The sequence below is a fragment of the Mesoplodon mirus genome (assembly GCF_964341445.2).
Source record: "Mesoplodon mirus genome assembly, chromosome: 15".
Taxonomy (NCBI): domain Eukaryota; kingdom Metazoa; phylum Chordata; class Mammalia; order Artiodactyla; family Ziphiidae; genus Mesoplodon; species Mesoplodon mirus.
In genome coordinates, this window is record NC_138991.1 from 34656243 (window position 1) to 34665838 (window position 9596).

At 45.6% G+C, this 9596-nt stretch overlaps 1 protein-coding gene across 2 annotated transcripts; it reads right to left on the reverse strand.

Moving 5' to 3' along the window:
* Positions 1 to 1799: 1799 nt before the first annotated feature.
* Positions 1800 to 9391, reverse strand: IFT22 (intraflagellar transport 22). 2 transcript variants are annotated; one of them, XR_014296135.1, is made up of 6 exons: positions 8607 to 9391; positions 6789 to 6865; positions 6572 to 6661; positions 5494 to 5696; positions 4441 to 4717; positions 1800 to 1914 (listed from the first exon to the last, which is right to left on the reverse strand). XR_014296135.1 is itself a non-coding variant. In XM_082645851.1 (5 exons), exons 1-5 carry the CDS (start codon positions 8643 to 8645, stop codon positions 4569 to 4571), a joined length of 558 nt encoding a protein of 185 aa, XP_082501977.1. In that variant the 5' UTR covers positions 8646 to 9391; the 3' UTR covers positions 1960 to 4568. The 2 variants fall into 2 exon arrangements, 1 of the variants encoding a protein (XP_082501977.1); XM_082645851.1 differs by lacking the exon at positions 1800 to 1914 and having other exon boundaries at positions 1960 to 4717.
* Positions 9392 to 9596: the final 205 nt, after the last annotated feature.

Here is a 9596-nt window from a genome sequence, read left to right on the forward strand (position 1 = left end):
TATCAGAAAGCCTAGATAGGAGTGAACTGTACCGTGTAAGAAGACAGATGAGGTGTTGCTCACATCAAAGCACCAAGAAACTTTCCTTTTGAAGTGGGAATACTTGGCAGACACAACATTTCCATTAGCTTTTAACTTTGGTAGGAAGAATGGCCCAGATCATAAACATAGAGAATTATTTAACTGATAAAGCAGTTTAGAAGTCACAGTCAAAAATACGTAATCTCTTCTTAACATTCAAAAGCAGAGTTTCCATCTTCCTCATTTATTTCTTTGGTTTTGGTTTTTAAAATGTAGAATCCTTCATGTCTTGCCTGAGGAAAGAGTACGTTTGTTGAAAAAGCATCAGCCAAAGCCAGGATATTCATGTAGTTCTCAGCAATCAGGTGGGGAAAGCTGAAGTCAAGATCTAGAAGGGCCACAGTTCAGAATGATTTTCTTAAGTGGTACCAATGCAGTTACCTTTTCAATGGGTATCAGGAGCACTGCTCTTTTATCAACTCTTATATGTTCTCAGTTACCAGCAAAGCTCCATCTGTGTTATAGCAACTTAGCCTACACTTTGGACATAAGGGTCTTCTGGTGTTCCAGCAAATGTATAATGATCTCCAGGAGCTTTCCTGAACAATTTTGAGATATGGACATTCAGGTTACAATATAAGTTGTAATTTTCTTTACAACAGAGCTTCAGAATACTACTTGGTCATTTGATTGGTTTCAAGAAATATGATGGGGCTTCCCTGGTGGCGCAGTGGTTGAGAGTCCGCCTGCCGATGCAGGGGACACGGGTTCGTGCCCCGGTCCGGGAAGATCCCACATGCTGCAGAGCGGCTGGGCCCGTGAGCCATGGCCGCTGAGCCTGCACGTCCAGAGCCTGTGCTCCACAGCAGGAGAGGCTGCAGCGGTGAGAGGCCCGCGTACTGCAAAAAAAAAAAAAAAAAGAAAGAAATATGATGCCAGATCTATCTGCAACATACTTGCAAACCATTTTGTGGGTGGTTTGGCTCCAAAAATGGTTATCTGCCCTGCTGTTCTTGCTGTGGTTGTTATTGCTTTACTAGGTTCAGTCTCAAAGGGTGAGACTCTTAGCCAGGTCCACTTGTAAACTCATCTGCCCAGTTACACAAGACAGTGGGAAGAGTGGGGGCGTGGGATTCAGTTCTGTCCCTGTCCCTAACTTGCTGAGTCACCTTGAACTAGTCATTTGTCATCCCCCAAAACCTGCTCCTCCTCTTCCATTAATGCCTCAGTGAACGGCATCTGTGGTCGGCTGAATAATGGCCCACAAAGACATCAGACCCCACTCCCTGTAACGTGCACATCCTGTAAATGATACTTTGCTTGGAAAAAGCGTCTTTGCAGATGTGACTAAATTAAGGACCTTTAGATGGGGAGATTATCCTGGGCCCTAAGTGCAATTATAAGTATCCTTACAAGAATGAGGTAGAGGGAGATTTGAGTCAGATACACAGAGGCGAAGGTAAGGTGAAAATGGAGCAGAAAGAGATTTGAAGATGCTGGCCTTGAAGACTGGAGTGATGGAGCCACAAACCAAGGAATGACAGCAGCTACCTCTACACTCGTCCTCCTTCCGATCCAGCCCTCACGCTGCGGTCAGAGGGGCTTTTCTACCATGGAGATCCGACCACATCAACCTGCAGTGAACGTCCTTCAGTGGCAGCTCAAACCCTGACACCTTGGCCGGGTGTAAGAAGCCCTTCACCATCTGACCCCTGGTCTTCTCTCCTCACCCACACGTACACCCACCCACCTCCACTCCCCTCCTCCACACACTCCGCCTCACTCACTCAGACACTCCCCCCTCCACACATCCTTGAGTGACGATCCACTACCGAGTTTCCCACACGTCTGGGCTGTTTCATGGTTCTGTGGCTTTCATGTGCCTTGTCACATCTGTGATACAGAGAAAGGAATTTTAACCATATGCCAGCACACACAGCAAAAATCATTGTGCACTTAGAAAATGGTTCTGTGACACTGTAAATCAGAACTAGGATTCTAAGACCAGCCATCTTATCCTTCCCTCAAAAGCGCTGACGGTTGAAACCACTTCCCTAAAATTCCACATTCAACATACTTATGTCCCAAATCATGTTTTTCAATGCCATTAAAATGTCCATCAATAAAAATATAATATTTCAACATAAATTGTTAGTAAATGTAATATAAAATTCCCAAGTAAATGATTAAGTGGAATATTACGCAGCTGTAAAAAAGAAAAAGGCAGCTCTGTATATAGTTACACAAATCCTCCAAATAAAAAAAGTGAAAAAGTAAGTTGTAAAAAAGTGTGAATAGTTTGCTGTTTCCATTAATAAAGCACAATCGTACGTGCACAGACTTCTCCTGACAGAATACGGAAGGTAAGGGGGCTTCTGGAGAGGGGAACAGGGTTTGGGGACAGGGAAGACAGGGAGACTTCTTCACTAAATGGTCTCTTGTAACCTGTGCACATGTGGCCTCTTAAATTTTAAAACATTTTTCTCGATTCAAGGGCTCACAAGGGTTGTACTCTGGCTATGAACATAAATGAAAGCTGCTGGGTTAATTTTTCTATTGAGCTCTTGGATAATCATTAAAAATCAGATAAAAATAATCTCTGTTTTGGAGCTGTAGTCTCAAGATCAATTATTATTATTGCAGCTATTGCGTTAAGAAGATTTACTACAGTTTGCATTAATGTAATCTTGTGTTCCTTGCAAAAGTTCCAACTGAGAGCAGGTCAGGCAGAAGGAAATTAACCTGGGCCTAAAATGTGCTCACAGATAATCCAGGCAGTTTACTAAGAGTTGACTGTAGTTCAATCGAAATTTACCAGGGGGGCTTCCCTGGTAGCACAGTGGTTAAGAGTCCGCCTGCCAATGCAGGGGACATGGGTTCGATCCCTGGTCCGGGAATATTCCACATGCTGCAGAGCAACTAAACCTGTGTGCCACAACTACTGAGCCTGCACTCTAGAGCCCGTCAGCCACAACTACTGAGCCTGTGTGCCGCAACTACTGAGCCTGTGTGCCTCAACTACTGAGCCTGTGTGCCTCAACTACTGAAGCCAGTGCACCTAGAACCCGTGCTCCACAACAAGAGAAGCCACCACAGTGAGAAGCCCGTGCACCACAATGAAGAGTAGCCCCTGCTCGCCGCAACTAGAGAAAGCCCGCGCACAGCAACAAAGACCCAACGCAGCCAAAAATAAATAAAAATAAAATTTAAAAATTAATTAATTAATTAATTAATTTACCAGGGAACTGTCATTATCTGCCAACACCACTCTCTCAAGTAGACTGCCCACACAGCTGCATTTCAGCCCTCTTCATTGTAAGAGTGAAACGCAGCCAAGCATATTTTTCATCTCTTGTGTCTCTACTTTTCTTCCACTCTCAGTTGAAAAGACCTACATCTAACTTTCTCTTTTTTTTTTGGCTGCGTTGGGACTTCTTTGCTGCATGCGGGCTTTCTCTAGTTGCAGCGAGCAGGGGCTACTTACTCTTCGTTGTGGTATGCAGGCATCTCATTGCAGTGGCTTCTCTTGTTGCGGAGCACGGGCTCTAGGCGCACTGGCTTCAGTAGTTGGGGCACGCAGGCTCAGTAGTTGTGGCTCACTGGCTCTAGAGCACAGGCTCAGTAGTTGTGGTTTATGGGCTTAGCTGCTCTGTGGCATGTGGGATCTTCCCGGACCAGGGCTTGAACCCACGTCCCCTGAGTTGGCAGGTGGATTCTTAATCACTGCGGCACCAGGGAAGTCCCTACATCTAACTTTTGATCTACTTAATATATTTTCAGGTTGGCTGTTTTAAAAAATTCAAAAAGTACAAATTATGAAAGAACAATAATTCGTAAGATCACTAAAACAAACTCACTTGTACAATAAGCTATAAACTCACCATATTTGCTTATCCTGAGCATTAAATCTTTTGACTATTTTTACAAATGGTTGTTATGACAACATAACATTGTTTTTCCCTGTATTACATGAAATAATATTTAAGAATTAAATTAAAAAAAAAAAAGAATTCCCCTGAGATAATAAAAACGTTTTTAGAAGATGTATATGTATTCAACCTTCCAGTGTGATATGGTGTCCAGATATCAAGGACATCTAAATAAAAATAAAATCTTGGAGAGGCTAAATGCTAATATTTTTCAAAAATATCCTAGGCAAATTGTACAGATTAAGGAATGAAAATCACATTTAAACCAATGTACGTGGATTAAACTACTGTTGGTATCACTGGGCTATGACAGTTACAATTCCACAACTTTTATAGTATGACATAATGTGAAGGGGAAAAAAAACCACCTGTTTTCCAGCTCTCTGGAGAGATGTGGGGCAAAGGAATCAGGATTCAATAACGGGAGTTTCTCAGCTGAACTAAGGACAGAGAATAGATGGTATGAATCAACTCCCTGGCTGACTGTTACCTTTGGCCAAATAAGGAAAATGTCTTCTACAGCCAAAGGGAGATGAGAACCTTAGTAGGTGGATGGATTTCAGATCTGCACTGAAATTGACTTCATTTGGGATGCAGAAGCATCTAGGTGAAGGCCGGTTAGGTGATAATTGACATCTCCTCCCGGTCTCTGCTCTCAGACACTGAGTTGATTATGCTTCTTAAATACTTGATGAACTCCATTCTGATATCTTCTGGGTCATCCTCAAGATTTGAGTGCACCAGCTTCAGCTTGTTCAAGGGTGGCGCTTAAAAAAGAAAATAATGTAATTAGGCATGAACTTTTAGTGAGGGGCTATTTCTAGCTCCAAAGGACCTGAGTCTTTTATTTTTTATTTTTAGAAAATATTTATTTATTTATTTGGCTGAGCTGGGTCTTAGTTGTGGCATGCAGGATCTAGTTCCCTGACCAGGGATCAAATGTGGGCCCCCTGCATTGGGAGCGAGGAGTCTTAACCACTGGACCATCAGGGAAGTCCCAGGACCTGAGTCGTATAGGAGCCAATTTGTTTAACTTTCCCAAGTCCAAAAATAAAGTTGTGCCTTGCTTGACACAATTTAACAGAGAAAGGTTTCATCACACTGCCACCTGGCAACAGGATCACAGCTCTCCAAGCCACTTCCAGGCCCTCTTTGTTCTTACACCAGAGGAAGGCATTTCTGAGTTTTGAGTTGTTTTTTATGGTCACTTTGACACCTCTGTAATGGTGTGTGTCACATGCAAATTGGAGCTTAAAGGCAAGTCAGGAAAGAGTGTCCCTAATAGTACCGATGAGTGGCTAAAACCAGGTTTTTTTCCCCTCTTAGTGTCTGCCTACTTTTAAAGTGTCTGCATCCTAGCCTGGATAGTACAGCAATCTTCCAACCCAGCAGTTCTTATTTACATGGTAAGAAAAACAAATGTCTAGGACACAGCAGATGCTCTTTAACTGCACAGGGCTGCTGGTTTCCAAGACACAGGGCAATATACAAATGCCCAGAGCATTTCAGACTACAGCAGAAAGGAGAAGTCCAGGCTTCCTACCCAAAGCCAGATTTCCTTTGTCACTTCCAGAGCCTGGTTTGCGGTGTGCAATTAACAGACATTGAGTATCCTGTAAAAACTGCTGCTGGACGAAGCAGGAATACCACATCTCAATTTCCTTCAGGTGGCTTGGGATGTCAGCATTGAAGATGATCACCACCCCGTGAGAGTCCTTCATCAGGGCTGGCCAGCAAGACTCGAACCTGCATGGCAGAAAAGGACGCAGCGTGAAGGGTAGGTGGCTCTGGTTTCTGCATTTGTTTTGTTTTTAATTTTTATTGGAGTATAGTTGATTTACACTGTTGTGTTGGTTTCCGCTATACAGCAAAGTGATTCAGTTATACATATACACATATCCACTCTTTTTTAGATTCTTTTCCCATATAGGTCATTACAGACTATTGAGTCCCCTGTGCTAATATAGTAGGTCCTTATTAGTTATCTATTTTATACACAGTAGTGTGTATATGTCAATCCCACTCTCCCAATTTATCAGCCCTCTGCTACTTTCCCCCCCGGTAACCATAAGTTTGTTTTTTACATCTGTGACTCTATTTCTGTTTTGGTTTTTTTTTTTTTTTTGCGGTACGGGGGCCTCTCACTGTTGTGGCCTCTCCCGTTGCGGAGCACAGGCTCCAGACGCGCAGGCTCAGTGGCCATGGCTCACGGGCCTAGCCGCTCCGCGGCATGTGGGATCTTCCCGGACCGGGGCACGACCCCGTGTCCCCTGCATTGGCAGGCGGACTCTCAACCACTGCGCCACCAGGGAAGCCCTCTATTTCTGTTTTATAAATAAGTTCACTCGTACCATTTTTTTTAGATTCCACGTATAAGCAATGGTTCTGGTTTCTAACTGTGGACTTTGAGAATAATGTCTAAGTATTAATCATGGATGGATGACTTCTCACTATATCATAACCCAGTCACTAAAGTTTCAAGAGCAATGCATGTCACCAGTAACTGATGGAGCCCCTAACACATGCTAGGAAGGGCGCTCGCTAGGCCCAAGTCCAAGGTGCCTGGCAGGCAGCTGAGTTTTGAGTCATTTGATGGAGCAAATGCTCTAAAGGAAACATACTTTGGATCGCCACCACAGTCCCAGAGCTCAAATTCATGCCCCGTGCTTTTGTCGTTGCTGGTAACGTGTGGGTTCTCAAATTCCAGGATCCTAAACATAAAAACAAGAGCAGCACCTCTCCTTAGGAAACATTATACTTTGGGAATGCCACCAGCACCAAAGTCAGGGGCGGGTGATGGTCAGGGACTCCGTGGGACATGGACTGGTCAGGGCTCACCTCACTCCTTGGGTTGGGTTGTATTCGGTGATGTCAGAAGATTCTGTCAGGAAGTTGGCCAAAACAGTTTTTCCACTCTGTGAAAATGAAGACAGTGAAAGATCGTTGCTGAAGAGCAGAAAAGTAAACCATAAGCAGGCCCTCCAATAGCCAGCTTGGACCCAGGTGGGATGCAGTAGAGGCCACGGCCACCCTGAGATCACCAAGGCAGAGGGCTCTCTCTGGTTGGGTGGGCACAGCCTGCTCTGGGTTGCAGGGAGCGCAGATTTCAGTGCTGGCTCTGCTGCTGAGTGACTTTACCTGCTTCCAAGCAGAGGGAATAGCTAGTCCAAAGGCACCAGGCAGGAATGGACGTAGCACATTTAAGGACTAGAAAGGCTGGTAAATTAGAAGAGTAGTAAGGGAGAGGGAGATGTGTATGTGCAGAAATAATTTTGTTGTTGAAGCTAGGTAATGGATACTAGGGTTCATTGTTCTCTCTCCCCTTGTATATGTTTGAGAATTTCCATTTAAAAAAGATATCTATGTTTGTTTTGCTTTTCATAATTCCGAGCATATTGTTGTTACTTGCCTATTTAACAGTTTAAGTCTTGGAGAGTTCTGTGTGTCAGTTTACATGGATTTGCCTTATTTTGTTTCACTGCTGCACAAAGTAAGAATGTACCTTAGTTTATTCAGACATTTGCTCATTGATGGGCACCGAGGGTGTTTCCATCTGTTCAATATTGTATAGGACTCATGGGGAACGTGGAGGAGTCTTTAGCTACAGTAGCTTTTGAGAAATGTAATTGCCATGCTAAAAGCTGTGCACATTTAAAACTGCAATCCCAGAATACTCCTTTCCCTGAAAGCATTCTAACACTGCATGTTATCAATATTCTGAACTTTTCTCATCCAAACTGATGAGCAAATAAGTGCCATCTGTTTGTTCTATGTTCTGAGACTGTGCGACTGAGCATCTTTTCATACTTATTGGTCAGTTGTATTTCTTGTGCACAGACTCTGCTACATTATCTTGAGTTGCTTCTCTTTTCTTTATTGATTCTTAAACTTTCCTGTATGTTCTACCTATGAATCCTTTCTTTGTCATGCATTTTGCTAATACTTTCCCCTGGCTTTAACTTTGCTGTCATTTCTTTTAAGGCTTCTTCATTTTTGTGCTGTGTTTAAGACCTTCCCTGTCACAAGATTAAAAACATAGCTTTCCATATATTCATCTACTACAGTGGTTCCCAGCAAGTGGTCCCTGGACGACCAGCATCAGCAAAATGCAAATTCTCAGGTCCCTCCCAGACCTACTGAATCAAAACTCTGGGATAGGACCAGCGAGTTGTGCAACTGACCACCAGGCAATTCTGATGGGTGTTTAAGTTGGAGAGTTATTCATTTACTACGTCCACAGTTGTTCTTTTACACATTTAGCTTTTTAGTCGATCTGAATTTTATTCTTGTGTACAGTGTGAAGTACACAGGTAGGCTTAATCCCTGGCCATCACCACCCACATGGAAAAGCTAAATGTTCCAAGACCAGGTAATGGTTCAGTCTTTCCTCCTGGTTTTCTTGTTCCACAGACATATCTCATTAGGGAGAGCCACAGGCGCAAAGGAAAGTCGTGAGATCTAGGCTCTGATTCCATAACGCCACTCACTACCTTGGGCCTTCGGGCCTTAGTACAACCGGGTCGAGGTCTGGGAACATCGAGTTCACGGTGAAGCCAGCGGCGCACACCAGGATGGGCGCGGTGGTACTGGGCTCCCGGCTCCTGGGCCCCACGCCCGCCCGGGTCCCGCTTGCCGCCCCGCCGGCCCAGGCCTCACCTCGCAGGGCCCCACGAAGAGGATCTTGGCCTTCATCATCGCGGCCCGCAGCCCGCAGACCCGCCGGAACCCCAGGCGCTGCCAAAGTCCTCGCCGCCGTCAGGGAGGAGCGGAAGCCGCCGCGCCGGTTGGCTGCCTTCGTTCCCATGGAGACGGGAGCGGCCGCGGGGGCCGACGGGAGTGGGCGGGTTTCTGCCGGGCCGGCGGGCCGGGCGCCCGAGGGGCTCTGGGTTGGTCTGCCGGCTGTCTTGGGGGCGGCGTGGGTTTCGGGTTGGGGGTGGGCGGCAAGGCAAAGCAGGAGGGTAAGAGGGGAGTAAAAACCCGGATCCAGATTCGCTTGTGAGCGGGGAAGCCCGCAGAGCTCGCGGGGTCCCAAATCTCCTTTTTTCCTCCCCGTAACCCCGAGAGCTCAAACGGGCCAAATAGCTGGTGAGGTGGGGTGGGAACCAGGCATCTGAAGCCTGTATCACTCTGGCATGATACTGCCCACATTGAGAACGGATTTATCATATCCCTGGCCCAGTCTAGAAAAGGTCAGGGAGAAAATGAGTCTCTATGGTTCACCGCTCACCGTCGTTTGGATAATCTGGGAGAAACCAAGAGGATGATAACGCCCCGGCCTTGTTCACGGGCAGTGCAGGTGTCTGAACGCATTGCTGCTAAATTCAGTCACTAGGTCAGTTTTAAATTACGGAGGCGGAGCCGGTCCAGAAATCTGGGTGAGGCCATGAAGTTGTATGCTAAGGGCGCCAATACAAAATACGCTAGTCCCCCGAAAGTGCTACTATAACAACTACAACAAGAACAACAACAGAACCAAAATAAATCCAATACCAAACTGCGTTTTTTGCAATACAAGGTGAACCGGGACTTCCCTGGTGGCTCAGTGGTTAAAAATCGGCCTGCCAGTGCAGGGGACACAGGTTCGTTCCCTGGTCCGGGAAGATCCCACACGTCGCGGAGCAACTAAGCCCGTGCGCCACAACTACT